This window comes from Carassius gibelio, chromosome B4 (assembly GCF_023724105.1).
Source record: "Carassius gibelio isolate Cgi1373 ecotype wild population from Czech Republic chromosome B4, carGib1.2-hapl.c, whole genome shotgun sequence".
NCBI classification, from domain to species: Eukaryota; Metazoa; Chordata; class Actinopteri; order Cypriniformes; family Cyprinidae; genus Carassius; species Carassius gibelio.
Genome location: NC_068399.1, coordinates 3,659,432 through 3,678,912, shown reverse-complemented (window position 1 = coordinate 3,678,912; position 19,481 = coordinate 3,659,432). Strand labels below are relative to the sequence as shown.

The following is a 19,481-nucleotide window of genomic DNA, read 5'->3' as shown; positions in this document are numbered from 1 at the left end:
TCTTGTTTTTATGTTTTCCAACTCTAAATAAAAGTGACATCTCGTAAGATTTGTGTTTTCCTTGCATTTTATTTTTAACAGCGTCAATTTTCCACAGCATTTCTATGAACAAAGAAAATGTGTAATTTAAATTTTCCAATCAATACAAATTCAACTTGAATACAATGAACGGGATTCTGTCCTGTTTCATGCTGCACTCCAAGCTTCAAAACGAATTCAGACACAGCAAACATATAAAATTAGTCAAAACAACTGGCACAGTTGTCCAAGTTATACAATAGATTTGTTTAATGAATTGACCTAACTTGATTACTTCACTGATAATCCTTTCTATGGAGAAGCGATTGGCACAAAAGAATAGCTAATGGCTCTATCAAAACAGAAGAACTTTGCTACCTCAATATGCTTCCTCAGATGTGGTGGTGATCTTTTGAAGCCAGTGATTTACCTGATGAAAGTCATAACTGAAGTAGAAATGTGTGTGTGTTTGATGCATGAAAACAATGATCTTTAGTTATCACGTCAGGCACACACGATTGAGCTTCTGTTTACCATAATAATGTGCATAAGATCAAATAAAAATAGAATGTACTTTTCAAGATGAAATAAAATTGTAAGGAGTAAAAAGTGTTGTTTTTTTCTTCAGAAATGTAATCAAGTAAAAATACAAGTAGTCCTATAGTGTTGTTTTTTTTCTTCAGAAATGTAATCAAGTAAAAATACAAGTAGTCCTATAGACACATCAGATTTGTGCCTATAACATTTTAAATCTAACAATTTATCCCTGATGATTGTCAGTGGTACGAAAAAAAAAAAACAAAAAAAAAAAAAGAAGTAGCCCAAAACTAGCCCTAACGCTTACAAAATTGTAGTCCTACTGACAGCAGGTAATTGTGTAATTTAATTATCATTTCATCATGATCATATTATGGATTATCAATATATTTTTGTGGGCTCCCCTCGATGAGGGCCCCAGTTCCATATTACCTCCTGTCCAACACACCAGTGCACAAAATTCTAAACCAGAAACTAGTGAAATACAATCTTAAATCATATACAACTGATTTGTTCAATCAGTTATATAAATCATTGTGAGTATGAGGAAATGAGACAGATGCAGTAGTAATTTTCCCGGTGTTCCCACATGAAAAAATACTATAGTAGTTTATAGTAAATACTAAAGTGTTTTTGAACCGTACTATAGTAAAGTATTTGAATTAATTCATTTTGGTAATTCTATAGTTGCTGTGGTAATATAATATAATGTAATATAAACAAATTTCTTTACCCTAGTTTTTCCTACAACTATAGGATAATACAGTTTATACTACAATACACTACAGCTTACTGTAGTAAAATCTAAAGTATACTACAGTATTTATTAGATTTTTACTATTGTTAATATTACAGTATGCTGTAGCATTCATTAACAAAGTGTAGTGAATACCATAATATACACACACTTCACTCTAGTGTATATATGTTTATTAAATAAAGTATGGTTCAAAAACACTAGGCTATATTTACCATGAATTACTAGAGTATTTATCATGAGGATAATTTTCCCGCCTCTCTCTCCAGTCCAGCGTGTGGCGCTAAAACACACGTGTGTTTGTCAAATACCATTAGACCTCAGAGGAAGAAGATTCGTCTCACGCGCTCTCTGTTGTGTTGTTGTGGTGCTGGTTTAATACAAACTGTTTTAAATAGTTTCAGTAAACAGAAAAATACAGTTTTTGAATCAGGTCAGTAAATCTCTGAAATATTCTCATCATCAGAGTCGTGACTAAGATTTGAAGCAAGGAGAAATATATAGAGAGGAGTATCAGCTGAAGATGGAGTTTGTTAAAGAGGAGATTGAGGAGAACACGAGTGAAATAAAAGGAGAGGAACCAGAAACCTGGAAAATAAAAGAAGAAGAATCAGAAACTTGGAAAATAAAAGAAGAGGAATCAGAAACCTGGAAAATAAAAGAAGAGGAACAAGAAACCTGGAAAATAAAAGAAGAGGAACAAGAAACCGGGAAAATAAAAGAAGAGGAACCAGAAACCTGGAAAATAAAAGAAGAGGAATCAGAAGCCTGGAAAATAAAAGAAGAGGAACTGGAAACCTGGGTAGTAAAAAACGAAGAACCAGAAACTTGCAGAATAAATCACGAACCAGACACCTGCACAATAGCAGAAGAGGAAAGAGGAGGTTGGTGGTTAATTTTATTTTTTTCAGCTGTTGAAATGCCAGTTTCCCCAGAGAAAGTATTGTTATCCCTGAGGTCTGTACACGCCACTGATCTTTATTTACTGTTTGTGGTTCGTCCACGTGTCCTCAAATCTTACCTGTCATTAAAATGTCTTAAATCCTTAGCTAAAGTTATTATGGAAATGTGACTGAACCAGCATCAAGGAGATTTCATTATTAGGCTTTACCTTTTTATTTTGGAGTCCTAAACGGTGTTGAATTTGTTTTCAAGTTAGCAGAAACCACATTTAAAGTGAAGGACTGTGGTTATATTTGAACCATGTTGATGTCTTAGGTAGAGCAATATTTGCTTGTTTGGTACATTTCACTGTAAATCAGTGACAGTTTTGCAGCAGGCTTTGCATACAGACCTTTTCTTTAAGATGCACTATATTGCCAAAGTTCTTAAACTTTAAAATGACTGTACCCATATGTTCAAGTGATTGGTGATGAGTTTTTGGCTAAAGAGTGACGAGAACTTGCTGCGATTGCCAAACAAACACAGACGTTTGATGGCGTTTCACTTACCGTCTAAAGTACAGAATCATGATCTTTTATAGCTGGGAATCAGTCGATGTGCAAATTCAGCGTCAAATTAAACTGTTCATCAACAAACACACTTGAGGAACTTGAGATGCCTATATAATAAAAAAAATCAAGGCAAGTCAAGTCAAACTTTATTAAGATCACTTACGGGCAATTTAGATGCAGCAAGAATCAAGCAGACTCATACAATACATTAAAATGTGACTGAATTAATCATTTATTTTTTAATCTTAGCCTAATACACCGAGGCATTGACCTGTTAGAGTAGAAAAAGGTCCTGTCCAGACCGTTTATATTAAATTAGAAGCACACAAATCCCTTAATTTCAATGTATGCTTAAACATTAAAGGGTTACTCCACTCTGAGCTCGTTTTTGTTTTCCCAAGTAGAGTTTTACACACTCACAGATCTACCTATTTGAACAGGAGAGAGAGAAAAGCATACATGGTGTCATTAAGAGGTTGTTTCTGTAGTTAGTAGGGGTGAGCAATATATATTGTCTGCGATTTAATATTGTATTTGGTTTTTTAACAAGTGCAATTTGACAATATTGAGTATTTTGCAAAAATCAAACAAAACGCGTATGGAGTGCCACACACGTTAGCCTACATGGTGATGAAGCGGGTTAACAACAGTGCATGAGCACGTTTTAGAGTGTGTCCTTTCACTGCATAATTCAGTCCATTAAAATGCATTAAGAATGATAAAAAAAAAAAAATTCAAGATATGGGTGCAGAGAATTTAATGCTGGGCGGTAAACCGGTTCATACCGAATACGGTGTATATTTTCGTTTATGATATACATTTTTAATATACCGCCATACCGATGTATTTAATTACTCAGTTTTTGGAACGAACGTTATGCTGCGCCACATGACACTGTTTCAGACGGACCCTTTACAATGTTGCACTTCCAAGCAGCGACTGCAAAGTGTGGGTGAGGGTAAACACAGCAGAGCTCTGGTGTTACGTTTATTAACGTAACCCCTGTTTCACACATAGTCTGTCTGCAGTGCGTATTAACGGATTCGAGTTGTCCGTCGTGCGTTCAAGGAGCGGTGCATCTGCAGTAGGGCTGCACGATATTGAGAAAAAATTACATTGCGATATTTTATTTTTCTGCGATAAATATTGCGATATTTTTTCTTACAAACAAAAATGGGGTGAGCACACTTACATTCTCATTTTAAATGATTTAAACATTGACACCATCGTGTCAATTGATAAATATGCGCGAGGGAGAGAGAGCAAAACAGCGCTCGTGTTGTTTGAAAAGGGCTCTCTCTCTCTCTGTGTCTCTCTCTCTCAATTAAATTAAATTCAATTCAATCCATATTGCCTTATTGGCATGACATACAAAGGTACATATTGCCAAAGCATTGTACATAGCAGAATAGAAACAAACAAAACAAAAAAACATATATATTCATAAGAAAAAAAAATTACATGCAAAATAAATCCATATACATTTCTATAAACATTGATGGTACTTCTAATGTACTCTCTCTCGCGCGCGTTCTCTCTCTGTCTTTCTTTCGCTCTCTGTCTCTCTCGCGCGCACACTCTCTCTCTCTGTCTCTCTCTAGCGCTCTCTCTCTCTGCCCTGTTAAACTTGCATGTGGTTTTCAGTCCTGTCAATGATAAACTTTCACTCTATGATGGTTAAGCTGTGCAATTAATCCGCGAATCACATTAGTCAAGGGCCGGGGAGCAGCTGGCCCGTACAGTTAATGAATAACGGATCAACTACGACAACCTACGTCGCACATCCTGCGATGTGACTGTCGTGGATTCATACATCGTGATATCGATGCTTAAACAACACATCGTGCAGCCCTAATCTGCAGCCATTGTTTACGTACCGAGTCTATTTTTGCTGTGCTGCAGGTGCTGAATTAAAGTGACAGCGCATTGTTCACGGGAAAAATGAACATGGATTGACACGGAAATGCAGTCATTTCACAATAAATGTATACTAATTAAAGCCTACTGTGTTTTACACGCAACACATGGGTTTTTAGGTTTAAAACAAGAAAAAGAGCACTTAAATAAACAAGGAAAACAATATATATATTCACTTAAAATTAGTCATGTGTTAGTTGTATTATTTTACAGCCCATTTTTTTTTCATTTCAAAATGTTTGATGCAAAGTTGACTGTCAAATAATAAGATATGTCATGTTGTGAAAATGATGATGAAACAAACTAATGTATTTGCACAACTGAGAAATGTGAAGATAAATCACAGCCCATGTCCTACAAGTTGAACATTCCTAATCAATTTAATACAAACATTTTCGAGAAATAAGTAATTTTTAAATTTTCATAATTGGTAAGGTAAAAATTAATTATGTATCTGTGTGTACACACCATGAGTTCAATTTTCATTTTGTGAACAGTAGGTAACATAAGTGTATTTAATTCATTCACCGGACCCAAACATACACAGTTTCAAATGCACTGGCTCAGTTAACATTTATAGAAAAGTAATAATAGCAGTGTAATTCTTATTTGCATTTGAAGTGATATTATAAATTCTGTAAACATATATAGAAGGTAATATTTGGATTTCTACGATTCTCTGCACTGGCGTTTAGCACAACCGGAAATATCTACGCACACTCGCAAGACCGGAAATCCAAGATGGCGGAGATATGCAACTAGCCCATACCATTATGTCAAATGTGTTAAATCAGAAGGTTGTATTTATTAAAGATTACAAAGAAATGACAAAAGGTTGTTACATAAAATAAAAACCATACAAATGGATAACATTGCCTCTACATTCTCATTTTGTGTCTGTTACAAACCCTTTTTAAAGTCTAGTGGAAAAATAAAAGGGTGCAACATTAAAACACTGAACGTGTACTGGAATAAAAACCAACATCACACAACCCGTCCTAAATTCGGCTCAGTGTCTATTTATTACAGTGATCAAACAAAACATTAACCCAGAATATTATTTACATAACTTCACAAATTATATACACTTGATAATCAAACAAGAATAGAGATTTACAAAAGAACGGGGAAAAGGGAGAAGAACAAGACCGTGCCAAAACAAAGAAAGAAACAAAACATAACCAATCTTACTATAAACAAAAACTTCTAATCTTAATCAACCATCCATATTCACAAACAAACCCCTAAATAAAATAAAATAAAAATTTTCAGCGTCAAAAACGCCCTAAATAAACTATGCTAACTACCAGCCAAAGAAAACATACAAGCGGCACGAGTCACTAAACTAGTGTTCTATACAAAATTGACAACCTCAGTTTGGCACATGTATATCACGTGATATCCTACCTGGGGCCTGTTCTTCATACGTCGCTTATTACATCCGAGATCAAATGACACATCCAAGATGATATCATCGTGCTAATCCTGATCCGGCTAATTGGGTTCTTCGAACACACATGTTGTGTATGATTAGTATCGCTGGATTGAGTTATCTGAGATAATTGCGCGTTCATGTGTTGGCTTAAAATGGGATATGTATCGAAACTCGAAACCATGATCAGCCGTGCAGCGATTGGCTGGTGGCAAGATGGAAATGTAATGACGTCATATAATTAAAAACGACACCTGACGAAAAACTTGACAAATTTCTGGACTTTTATAAGGAAACAGCCAAGCAAACAAAACTACATAAATTTTATAATAGATACATGTTTTTATTTTATTAGAATTTTTTTTCATGATTCCCAATTATTTAGATTCGCAATTTATAATAGTTGTGCAGTCTTTACATTTTTTTATTTCAATGTAGAAATTATCTATTCATTTCATTTTATATTTGGACAGATTTGTTACAGAACAGCATTAATGAAAGTTTCTTAAGGGTCAATATCATGTTATCTGCATCTCCTGCGCTCCATCAAGCCACTCGAATAATAGCGGTCATCACTCAAAATAATGCACGACTCTATTATCTGTGTAGCATGTGTGTAAGACTCTAATACAATTATGAATTATGAAATATAATTTTATGACAAATATTTCAGTGAATAAAACTGGCTGTGTCTATAGTAGACTGTTATGGACTACACAGCATTTTTATATAATTTATTTATTTTTTATATAATTTTAAATTTTATTTTATTATTTTAAATTATTGTCCCTGGATCAGTACGATACTCTTGTAATAAAGTAGCGGTGGTAGCAAGCATATTTTGAGAATCAGTTCTGGTTGAAAAGAAGCGATCTAATCCTGTTTACATGAAATAAGCTGCTCCCGAGCAGGTTTAAGCTTACGGACCTGTTGCTATGACAGCAGCTCCGGGATGAGCTTTGAAGAACCAAATGAACCAAGATAACGCCAAAGCGTCAACAATCAAATCTAGCTAACTGAGTTAGCGACGTAAAAAAAAAAAAAAAAAAAACCTTGTGGAAACACCCTACATGCTGTGCTCTAACCCTGTATATTTAAGAAACGAACTCCCGCTTCCCGCACAGGTGCAGCCTTTAATCAAATGGCGCGTCCTCATTAGTGAAGCCGCGCGCTGTCGTCACTTAACATTTTCCTTGATTGACAGAATTCGACCACTCCCGTTCCCGCGTCACCCTGCTGAAATAGAAAGTAAAGATGGAGAGAGAAAGAAGGGGAGGGAGCAACAACATCATACCCAAAACACAATTATAACCTGGGACGTAACAGTGTCAAACTGAATATGTAGTAAAATTAGGTAAAATAGTTCTTATCTTAATAGTACAATCTTAAATCCTGGGCGCGAAGCGCGCCAGTGTGTTCACAAACACAAACCGACACTTTCCACGCACGCTATTGGATGAAGGCAACAAATACGTCATGCAGGTCAGACCCTACACGTAGCTGCTTGCTCTATTCGCCGGGAAAATAACCTGTAGAAAGTTACCGATATTATAGTAATGGACAAAGTATGTGAGTGGCAACAATTTTTATTTGCTTTGATGAAAAGCGTAGCGATTACATATTAAAAAACTGGGTTATCCCTCACCACAGGTCGTTTGAAAACAAGAAATCTCCCGTCGGCCCACCATCTAAAAATTGTTTCAAATAGTAGATTAATTTATATTACATCTTTAATCAGCATCATAAACTCAACTAAATGGCCCCTAATAGAAAGTTTTTTTAATAGGAGTCAAATGGTTTAATCGGTTACACCACATGACGTTTCAATTTAAAATCAAATTTGACATACATTATCATGAACCCAGATGTAAACATGGCCTTGGTGGGAATATTTGAGATGTCATTTTTAAAGTTAATATTTAGGTAATAGGATACATTTTAAGAAGTCTGTCATTAAGGACACTCCACCATATGCAAACCTTAGCAATAAATAAATAAATATTTAACCAGAACACACTGGGATCTGCATTTGCAATTATCAGTCCCTGTCAGTCCCTTCAACGTTACTGAAACACATACGAGTAAAGGGAGAAAAATCTGTTTTTTTTTTCAGTAACACTTTACAGTAAGGGTAGAAGAATTACCATGAATTCATGCATAAATTAATGTGTGAATTAATATTAATATAATTGTGGATAAAGCTATGCTTATGGTACATGATAAAAAAAAACATTATTTTGTGCATGTAAACTATTTGAATTATTTGAATTTGAACTACTTGAATTATTAAAAGAATATACAAAAATCCACATTATCTCATGCATGCATACAGGCTAGAACAGTATATCAATTAATGTGAGAGGTAATGTTTTTCATTAAATATGATATGAGTTATCAAGCAGGTGCATATCTTCTTCATAGTAGCCTGCAGATAAATGGACAGACCCCAACACTGACCAATCACAGCACATAGTATGTGAATTCTGTTAACATCCAAATACTGTAGTCATCATTAACTAAGCATTAGCTGCTCATGAGTTCATCGTGTGGGGCCCCTTCAACTAAAGTGGTGACAAGGCCCCAAAATTGGCCAATCACTGCACAAATCACGTGAATTCTGTTAACATTGAAATACGTGAATTCTGTTAACATCCAAATACAATAGTCAATATTTACTAAGCATTAACATCTCATGACTTCATCATGTGTGTGGCCCCTCAACTAAAGTGGTGACTTGGTCCTTTGAGATATTGATAAACACTGTGTTATTAATAATTATTAATAATGGCATAATTGTGAAAATGGCATGAATATGAACATGAAAGTTCAAGCTTTCGCATACAATGTACTGTGGACACAAAGAGACTTTGATAAAAACGTTCTGCTTTATTCTTAAACAGTATCACCCAGTTAAATCAACAGCAATGCCTGGGAAGAGATGAGAAGTAATGTGGTACATATATCATGAACTTGAAGTACCTGTATATTTGAAAACTCTTTACAAAACCATAGTATTTGCAAAAAAGAAAAAGATGAAACAAACAGCTTGATCTTTTTTAGTCAGTAATGTATTTCGTTAGATTACTCAGGTTTAGTAGCTTAATCTGAATACTTTAGAATAATTTGAAATACGTAATTAATTTGAAATACGTAACTATGTAAAACAAAGGAAAATATTAATGTCTTGTTTTTATGTTTTCCAACTCTAAATAAAAGTGACATCTCGTAAGATTTGTGTTTTCCTTGCATTTTATTTTTAACAGCGTCAATTTTCCACAGCATTTCTATGAACAAAGAAAATGTGTAATTTAAATCTTCCAATCAATACAAATTCAACTTGAATACAATGAATGGGATTCTGTCCTGTTTCATGCTGCACTCCAAGCTTCAAAACGAATTCAGACACAGCAAACATATAAAATTAGTCAAAACAACTGGCACAGTTGTCCAAGTTATACAATAGATTTGTTTAATGAATGGACCAAACTTGATTACTTCACTGATAATCCTTTCTATGGAGAAGCGATTGGCACAAAAGAATAGCTAATGGCTCTATCAAAACAGAACAACTTTGCTACCTCAATATGCTTCCTCAGATGTGGTGTTGATCTTTTGAAGCCAGTGATTTACCTGATGAAAGTCATAACTGAAGTAGAAATGTGTGTGTGTTTGATGCATGAAAACAATGATCTTTAGTTCTCACGTCAGGCACACACGATTGAGCTTCTGTTTACCATAATAATGTGCATAAGATCAAATAAAAATAGAATGTACTTTTCAAGATGAAATAAAATTGTAAGGAGTAAAAAGTGTTGTTGTTTTTTCAGAAATGTAATCAAGTAAAAATACAAGTAGTCCTATAGACACATCAGATTTGTGCCTATAACATTTTAAATCTAACAATTTATCCCTGATGATTGTCAGTGGTACGAAAAAAAAAGAAAAAAAAAAAAAAAGAAGTAGCCCTAATGCTTTTCACGTTCCAGGGGGTAAAACACGTTTTCTGGCAGGGTTTCCCTGTTAAAATTCCCATTACAAAATTGTAGTCCTACTGACAGCAGGTAATTGTGTAATTTAATTATCATTTCATCATGATCATATTATGGATTATCAATATATTTTTGTGGGCTCCCCTCGATGAGGGCCCCAGTTCCATATTACCTCCTGTCCAACGCACCAGTGCACAAAATTCTAAACCAGAAACTAGTGAAATACAATCTTAAATCATATACAACTGATTTGTTCAATCAGTTATATAAATCATTGTGAGTATGAGGAAATGAGACAGATGCAGTAGTAATTTTCCCGGTGTTCCCACATGAAAAAATACTATAGTAGTTTATAGTAAATACTAAAGTGTTTTTGAACCGTACTATAGTAAAGTATTTGAATTAATTCATTTTGGTAATTCTATAGTTGCTGTGGTAATATAATATAATGTAATATAAACAAACTTATTTACCCTAGTTTTTCCTACAACTATAGGATAATACAGTTTATACTACAATACACTACAGCTTACTGTAGTAAAAACTAAAGTATACTACAGTATTTATTACAGTTTTTCACTATTGTTAATTTTACAGTATGCTGCAGCATTCATTAACAAAGTGTAGTGAATACCATAATATACACACACTTCATTCTAGTGTATATATGTTTATTAAATAAAGTATGGTTCAAAAACACTAGGCTATATTTACTATGAATTACTAGAGTATTTATCATGAGGATAATTTTCCCGCCTCTCTCTCCAGTCCAGCGTGTGGCGCTAAAACACACGTGTGTTTGTCAAACACCATTAGACCTCAGAGGAAGAAGATTCGTCTCACGCGCTCTCTGTTGTGTTGTTGTGGTGCTGGTTTAATACAAACTGTTATTAATAGTTTCAGTAAACAGAAAAATACAGTTTTTGAATCAGGTCAGTAAATCTCCGAAATATTCTCATCATCACAGTCGTGACTAAGTTTTGAAGCAAGGAGAAATATATAGAGAGGAGTATCAGCTGAAGATGGAGTTTGTTAAAGAGGAGCTTGAGGAGAACACGAGTGAAATAAAAGAAGAGGACTCAGAAACCTGGAAAATAAAAGAAGAGGACTCAGAAACCTGGAAAATAAAAGAAGAGGAACCAGAAACCTGGAAAATAAAAGAAGAGGACTCAGAAACCTGGAAAATAAAAGAAGAGGAACCAGAAACCTGGAAAATAAAAGAAGAGGAATCAGAAGCCTGGAAAATAAAAGAAGAGGAACTGGAAACCTGGGTAGTAAAAAACGAAGAACCAGAAACGTGCAGAATAAATCACGAACCAGACACCTGCACAATAACAGAAGAGGAAAGAGGAGGTTGGTGGTTAATTTTATTTTTTTTCCAGCTGTTGAAATGCCAGTTTCCCCAGAGAAAGTATTGTTATCCCTGAGGTCTGTACACGCCACTGATCTTTATTTACTGTTTGTGGTTCGTCCACGTGTCCTCAAATCTTACCTGTCATTAAAATGTCTTAAATCCTTAGCTAAAGTTATTATGGAAATGTGACTGAACCAGCATTGAGGAGATTTCATTATTAGGCTTTACCTTTTTATTTTGGAGTCCTAAACGGTGTTGAATTTGTTTTCACGTTAGCAGAAACCACATTTAAAGTGAAGGACTGTGGTTATATTTGAACCATGTTGATGTCTTAGGTAGAGCAATATTTGCTTGTTTGGTACATTTCACTGTAAATCAGTGACCGTTTTGCAGCAGGCTTTGCATACAGACCTTTTCTTTAAGATGCACTATATTGCCAAAGTTCTTAAACTTTAAAATGACTGTACCCATATGTACAAGTCATTGGTGATTGGTGATGAGTCTTTGGCTAAAGAGTGACGAGAACTTGCTGCGATTGCCAACCAAACACAGACGTTTGATGGCGTTTCACTTACCGTCTAAAGTACAGAATCATGATCTTTTATAGCTGGGAATCAGTCGATGTGCAAATTCAGCGTCAAACTAAACTGTTCATCAACAAACACACTTGAGGAACTTGAGATGCCTATATAATAAGAAAAATCAAGGCAAGTCAAATCAAACTTTATTAAGATCCCTTACGGGCAATTTAGATGCAGCAAGAATCAAACAGACTGATACAATACATTAAAATGTGACTGAATTAATCATTTATTTTTTAATCTTAGCCTAATACACAGAGGCATTGACATGTTAGAGTAGAAAAAGGTCCTGTCCAGACCGTTTATATTAAATTAGAAGCACACAATTCCCTTAATATCAATGTATGCTTAAACATTAAAGGGTTACTCCACTCTGAGCTCGTTTTTGTTTTCCCAAGTAGAGTTTTACACACTCACACATCTACCTATTTGAACAGGAGAGAGAGAAAAGCATACATGGTGTCATTAAGAGGTTGTTTCTGTAGTTAGTAGGGGTGAGCAATATATATTGTCTGCGATTTAATATTGTATTGGTTTTTTAACAAGTGCAATTTGACAATATTGAGTATTTTGCAAAAATCAAACAAAACGCATATGGAGTGCCACACACGTTAGCTTACATGGTGATGAAGCGGGTTAACAACAGTGCATGATAAAAAAAAAAAAATCAAGATATGGGTGCAGAGAATTTAGTGCTGGGCGGTAAACCGGTTCATACCGAAAACGGTGTATATTTTCGTTTATGATATACATTTTTAATATACCGCCATACCGATGTATTTAATTACTCAGTTTTCGGAACGAACGTTATGCTGCGCCGCATGACACTGTTTCAGACGGACCCTTTACAATGTTGCACTTCTAAGCAGCGACTGCAAAGTGTGGGTGAGGGTAAACACAGCAGCGCTCTGGTGTTACGTTTTTTAACGTAACGCCTGTTTCACACATAGTCTGTCTGCAGTGCGTATTAACGGATTCGAGTTGTACGCAGTTGCGGTCCGTCGTGCGTTCAAGGAGCGGTGCATCTGCAGTAGGGCTGCACGATATTGAGAAAAAATGACATTGCGATATTTTATTTTTCTGCGATAAATATTCCGATATTTTTTCTTACAAACAAAAATGGGGTGAGCACACTTACATTCTCATTTTAAATGATTTAAACATTGACACCATCGTGTCAATTGATAAATATGCGCGAGGGAGAGAGAGCAAAACAGCGCTCGTGTTGTTTGAAAAGGGCTCTCTCTCTCTCTTTCTGTCTCTCTCTCTCAATTCAATTCAATTCAATCCATATTGCCTTATTGGCATGACATACAAAGGTACATATTGCCAAAGCATTGTACATAGCAGAATAGTAACAAACAAAACAAAAATACATATATATTCATAAGAAAAAAAATTACATGCAAAATAAATCCATATACATTTCTATAAACATTGATGGTACTTCTAATGTACTCTCTGTCTCGCGCGCGCTCTCTCTCTTTGTCTCTCTTTTGCTCTCTGTCTCTCTCGTGCGCACACTCTCTCTCTCTGTCTCTCTCTAGCGCTCTCTCTCTCTACCCTGTTAAACTTGCATGTGGTTTTCAGTCCTGTCAATGATAAACTTTCACTCTATGATGGTTAAGCTGTGCAATTAATCCGCGAATCACATTAGTCAAGGGCCGGGGAGCAGCTGGCCCATACAGTTAATGAATAACGGATCAACTACGACAACCTACGTCGCACATCCTGCGATGTGACTGTCGTGGATTCATTCATCGTGATATCGATGCTTAAACAACACATCATGCAGCCCTAATCTGCAGCCATTGTTTACGTACCGAGTCTATTTTTGCTGTGCTGCAGGTGCTGAATTAAAGTGACAGCGCATTGTTCGCGGGAAAAATTAACATGGATTGACACGGAAATATAGTCATTTCACAATAAATGTATACTAATTAAAGCCTACTGTGTTTTGCACGCAACACATGGGTTTTTAGGTTTAAAACAAGAAAAAGAGCACTTAAATAAACAAGGAAAACAATATATATATTCACTTAAAATTAGTCATGTGTTAGTTGTATTATTTTACAGCCCTTTTTTTCATTTCAAAATGTTTGATGCAAAGTTGACTGTCAAATAATAAGATATGTCATGTTGTGAAAATGATGATGAAACAAACTAATGTGTTTGCACAATTGAGAAATGTGAAGATAAATCACAGCCCATGTCTTACAAGGTGAACATTCCTAATCAATTTAATACAAACATTTTCGAGAAATAAGTAATTTTTAAATTTTAATAATTGGTAAGGTAAAAATTAATTATGTATCTGTGTGTACACACCATGAGTTCAATTTTAATTTTGTGAACAGTAGGTAACATTAGTGTATTTAATTCATTCACCGGACCCAAACATACACAGTTTCAAATGCACTGGCTCAGTTAACATTTATAGAAAAGTAATAATAGCAGTGTAATTCTTATTTGCATTTGAAGTGATATTATAAATCCTGTAAACATATATAGAAGGTAATATTTGGATTTCTACGATTCTCTGCACTGGCGTTTAGCACAACCGGAAATATCTACGCACACTCGCAAGACCGGAAATCCAAGATGGCGGAGATATGCAACTAGCCCATACCATTATGTCAAATGTGTTAAATCAGAAGGTTGTATTTATTAAAGATTACAAAGAAATGACAAAAGGTTGTTACATAAAATAAAAACCATACAAATGGATAACATTGCCTCTACATTTTCATTTTGTGTCTGTTACAAACCCTTTTTAAAGTCTAGTGGAAAAATAAAAGGGTGCAACATTAAAACACTGAACGTGTACTGGAATAAAAACCAACATCACACAACCCGTCCTAAATTCGGTTCAGTGTCTATTTATTACAGTGATCAAACAAAACATTAACCCAGAATATTATTTACATAACTTCACAAATTATATACATCCGAGATCAAATGACACATCCAAGATGATATCATCGTGCTAATCCTGATCCGGCTAATTGGGTTCTTCGAACACGCATGTTGTGTATGATTAGTATCGCTGGATTGAGTTATCTGAGATAATTGCGCGTTCATGTGTTGGCTTAAAAGAGGATATGTATCGATACTCGAAACCATGATCAGCAGTGCAGCGATTGGCTGGTGGCAAGACGGAAATGTAATGACGTCATATAATTTAAAACGACACCTGACGAAAAACTTGACAAATTTCTGGACTTTTATAATAGATACATGTTTTTATTTTATTAGAATTTTTTTTCATGATTCCCAATTATTAAGATTCGCAATTTATAATAGTTGTGCAGTCTTTACATTTTTTATTTCAATGTAGAAATTATCTATTCATTTCATTTTATATCTGGACAGATTTGTTACAGAACAGCATTAATGAAAGTTTCTTAAGGGTCAATATCATGTTATCTGCATCTCCTGCGCTCCATCAAGCCACTCTTATAATAGCAGTCATCACTCAAAATAATACACGACTCTATTATCTGTATAGCATGTGTGTAAGACTCTAATACAATTATGAATTATGAAATATAATTTTATGACAAATATTTCAGTGAATAAAACTGGCTGTGTCTATAGTAGACTGTTATGGACTACACAGCATTTTTATATTTATTTATTTTTTTATATAATTTTAAATTTTATTTTATTATTTTAAATTATTGTCCCTGGATCAGTACAATACTCTTGTAATAAAGTAGTGGTGGTAGCAGACATATTTTGAGTATCAGTTCTGGTTGAAAAGAAGCGATCTAATCATGTTTACATTAAATAAACCTGCCCCCGAGCAGGTTTAAGCTTACGGACCTGTTGCTATGACAGCAGCTCCGGGATGAGCTTTGAAGAACCAAATGATCCAAGATAACGCCAAAGCGTCAACATTCAAATCCAGCTAACTGAGTTAGCGACGTACGAAGAACAGGCCCCTGTTCTTTTTCCTTTCCCCCGTTTACTAACATTGGTTTGACAACCAGGTATCGGAAACGGTGAAAACCTTAGAGAGAAGAACGATCGAATGGGCCATTTAATCATGGAGTTATCAAAGAACACAGTTTACCACGAGTAATATCCGAACACAAGATAGTACAGGACAAAAATAACAAAGCACGCAAGTGCTGTCGCGACCGAATGAGTGCTCTAGCGTGCGAGAGAACTCCCGCTTCCCGCACAGGTGCAGCCTTTAATCATATGGCGCATCCTCATTAGTGAAGCCGCGCGCTGTCGTCACTTAACATTTTCCTTGATTGACAGAATTCGACCACTCCCGTTACCGCGTCACCCTGCTGAAATAGAAAGTAAAGATGGAGAGAGAAAGAAGGGGAGGGAGCAACAACATCATACCCAAAACACAATTATAACCTGGGACGTAACAGTGTCAAACTGAATATGTAGCAAAATTAGGTAAAATAGTTCTTATCTTAATAGTACAATCTTAAATTCTGGGCGCGAAGCGCGCCAGTGTGTTCACAAACACAAACCGACACTTTCCACACACGCTATTGGATGAAGGCAACAAATACGTCATGCAGGTCAGACCCTGCACGTAGCTGCTTGCTCTATTCGCCGGGAAAATAACCTGTAGAAAGTTACCGATATTATAGTAATGGACAAAGTATGTGAGTGGCAACAATTTTTATTTGCTTTGATGAAAAGCGTAGCGATTACATATTAAAAAACTGGGTTATCCCTCACCACAGGTCGTTTGAAAACAAGAAATCTCCCGTCGGCCCACCATCTAAGAATTGTGTCAAATAGTAGATTAGTTTATATTACATCTTTAATCAGCATCATAAACTCAACTAAATGGCCCCTAACCGAAAGTTTTTTTAATAGGAGTCAAATGGTTTAACCGGTTACACCACATGACGTTTCAATTTAAAATCAAATTTGACATACATTATCATGAACCCAGATGTAAACATGGCCTTGGTGGGAATATTTGAGATGTCATTTTTAAAGTTAATACTCATTTTCATAATGATGAATTATCAATGTATTTCTGAGGTCATACCGTTTGACATATACCTAAGGATACCTGACCATACTCTAAAAATGTCAAATTATCTCACATTTAGTTTGCATGCAGCAGTTAGTATCACCAGAGCTCTTTCCCTGCGATAACATTTACTTGAGTAGTGGTTACACCACCTTGACACCTATAATTCGTTTTATTGAGAATTTCACCTTTTTTAAATCAGATAATTTTTTTGTTACAAGGTTTTTACGGTTACACCACATTGACATTTTTTTAATCCCCCAAATATTCTCTCAAAATGAATTAAAACCAGGAATTTTAGAACTCAACCGATTTATTTGATTTGATTTTTTTTTACTTTTACTTTTTTTACTTATTGTTGTTGAGTTTTCTGAATTTAGTTTTTTAGATTTGCATTTGTAATTTGTTATTTTGTTTTCAGAATTGTAATCTGTCTTGCACTTCTCGGCCACCACATAAAATAGTTAATGAAACCTCACAATAATAAGATTAAACCGCGATAAATAAAAACATAACACAAATGTATGGTCACTCTCTTTGATGTAACAGTTTGTATTAATGTTATTGATGAAGCATATTTAATAGTTCTCCCTAGAAACCTGAGATTTGTGCCTATTTGAATTTCAGTGTATGTCATTCATGGAAAGTTTCAGGGATGTATCGTTTATAAAATTGCATCAAAATTATCAAAATTTTGTATTGCAATTGTCTACTTTCTGCTGTAATATCAGGGGGTTTTTTATGACCTTTTAATTTCTTACGTCTTTTCACTTTTTTTAAGGAGTTTAATGAAAATGTACTATTTTTACTTTTGTTTCAGAGTTGATTGAAGATAATGAGAAAGAAGAATCGAGTGAATCCGATGAGGAAAATCATGCTAAAAGTGGAGAAAAACCCAATCAGAAAGATTTAAAGAAAAGAGCCAAGGAATCTTTCACCTGCTCTCAGTGCGGAAAGAGTTTCACACACAAATGTTTTCTTGTGCGACACATGAGAGTTCACACTGGAGAGAAACCATTCACCTGCTCTCAGTGTGGGAAGAGTTTCACACACAAATGTTTTCTTGAGCGACACATGAGAGTTCACACTGGAAAAAAAACGTTCACTTGTGATCAGTGTGGGAAGAGTTTCACACACAAATGTTTTCTTGAGCGACACATGAGAGCTCACACTGGAGAGAAACCGTTCACTTGTGATCAGTGTGGGAAGAGTTTCACACACAAATGTTTTCTTGAGCGACACATGAGAGCTCACACTGGAGAGAAACCGTTCACTTGTGATCAGTGTGGAAAGAGTTTCACACACATGTCTTACCTTAGGAAACACATGAACATCCACACTGAAAAGAAAATGTTTCTATGTGATCAGTGCGGAAAAATATTTTTGTGGGCTACAGTCCTGAAGAAACACCTGAGAGCTCATAAAAAGGAGAAGCCATATTTGTGTCATGTGTGTGGAAAGAGTTTTTCACAACTACAATATATGAAAAATCATCAGAAAACACACAGTGTTGTGAGAGAGCACTTTAAGTGTTCACACTGTGACAAGAGATTCAGTCAGTCGTCACATCTGAAAGCACACGAGATTATCCACACTACAGAGGAAACAAACACTTGTTTTGAGTGTGGGATGAGTTTCACACAACTAGCAAAACTTAAGATACACATGAAGATTCACAAGCGGCACACCTGTGTTCAGTGTGGCAAAACATTTCTGTGGGCTTCAGATCTGAAGAAACACATGGAAGTTCATACAAATGAGAAGCCACATTCATGTAATGTGTGTGGAAAGAGTTTTAAATTACTACAAAGTTTGAACAAACATCAGAAAATACATACTGGTGTGAAAAAAAAGAATAAATGTGCTTTGAGTGTGAAAACACTTTTACTTCAGCTTAGAGCTGCACGATAATGGTTAAACTGATAATCACAATTAGTTTGATAACTATAATCATGATTATTAACAACAATTATTCTATCAAAATGGTAAATGCAATGCAATAAAATTTGATGTGTCCTTAAACCAACCTCTGCTGAATACATGACTTCATTTAGCCAACTATGATAATGTGAAACTCATGGTTTTGTAATCTGTATTTACATTAGGTTATTCTGTTTTTCTTTAATTGAGAACAAGTAACAAAAGGTCATCATGGGAGAGTTACAAAGTCAAGACAATACAATTTCCATACATTCTCTGGAGTATAGTGTTGAGTATAGCAGTGTATTTCATTTACAATTCCCAACCACCAGTCCCTTGTTAGAGCGTCAAACTGAAATCATTTACATGTTATGGCCTTCAGACTGCTTGCTAAAAGTTTTTTTAATAAATATTGTCATTGTCTAGAATTGTTTTAGGAATTTTTCATAGATACAAAGTGATGAATAAAAAAATCCAACTCCTCCGCTGTGAAAAATTATTTCCTGAG

General features: G+C 35.1%; 2 protein-coding genes across 4 annotated transcripts in view; one reads left to right on the top strand and one right to left on the bottom strand.

Moving 5' to 3' along the window:
- The window catches only part of LOC127955916 (gastrula zinc finger protein XlCGF57.1-like), a 703,806-nt gene that overhangs the window by 657,218 nt on the left and 27,107 nt on the right, over window positions 1-19,481 (bottom strand). The gene's annotated exons all lie outside the window — the stretch shown is intronic.
- LOC127955964 (gastrula zinc finger protein XlCGF57.1) lies at window positions 1,627-19,458 on the top strand. 3 transcript variants are annotated; one of them, XM_052553675.1, is made up of 3 exons: window positions 1,627-1,745; window positions 11,037-11,457; window positions 17,874-19,458. In XM_052553675.1, exons 2-3 carry the CDS (start codon window positions 11,127-11,129, stop codon window positions 18,962-18,964), a joined length of 1,422 nt encoding a protein of 473 aa, XP_052409635.1. In that variant the 5' UTR covers window positions 1,627-1,745; window positions 11,037-11,126; the 3' UTR covers window positions 18,965-19,458. The 3 variants fall into 3 exon arrangements, with proteins under 3 accessions (XP_052409635.1, XP_052409636.1, XP_052409634.1); XM_052553676.1 differs by lacking the exons at window positions 1,627-1,745; window positions 11,037-11,457; window positions 17,874-19,458 and adding exons at window positions 1,752-2,196; window positions 7,320-7,383; XM_052553674.1 differs by lacking the exons at window positions 1,627-1,745; window positions 11,037-11,457 and adding an exon at window positions 1,768-2,196.

What these genes read in the sequence shown, in the direction of transcription:
- LOC127955964 (XM_052553674.1), top strand. Translation starts at nt 1,836, where the DNA reads ATGGAGTTTGTTAAAGAGGAGATTGAGGAGAACACGAGTGAAATAAAA. An exon ending in AGCAGAAGAGGAAAGAGGAG is followed by an intron (nt 2,197 to 17,873) that starts GTTGGTGGTTAA and finishes CTTTTGTTTCAG; the next exon opens with AGTTGATTGAAGATAATGAG.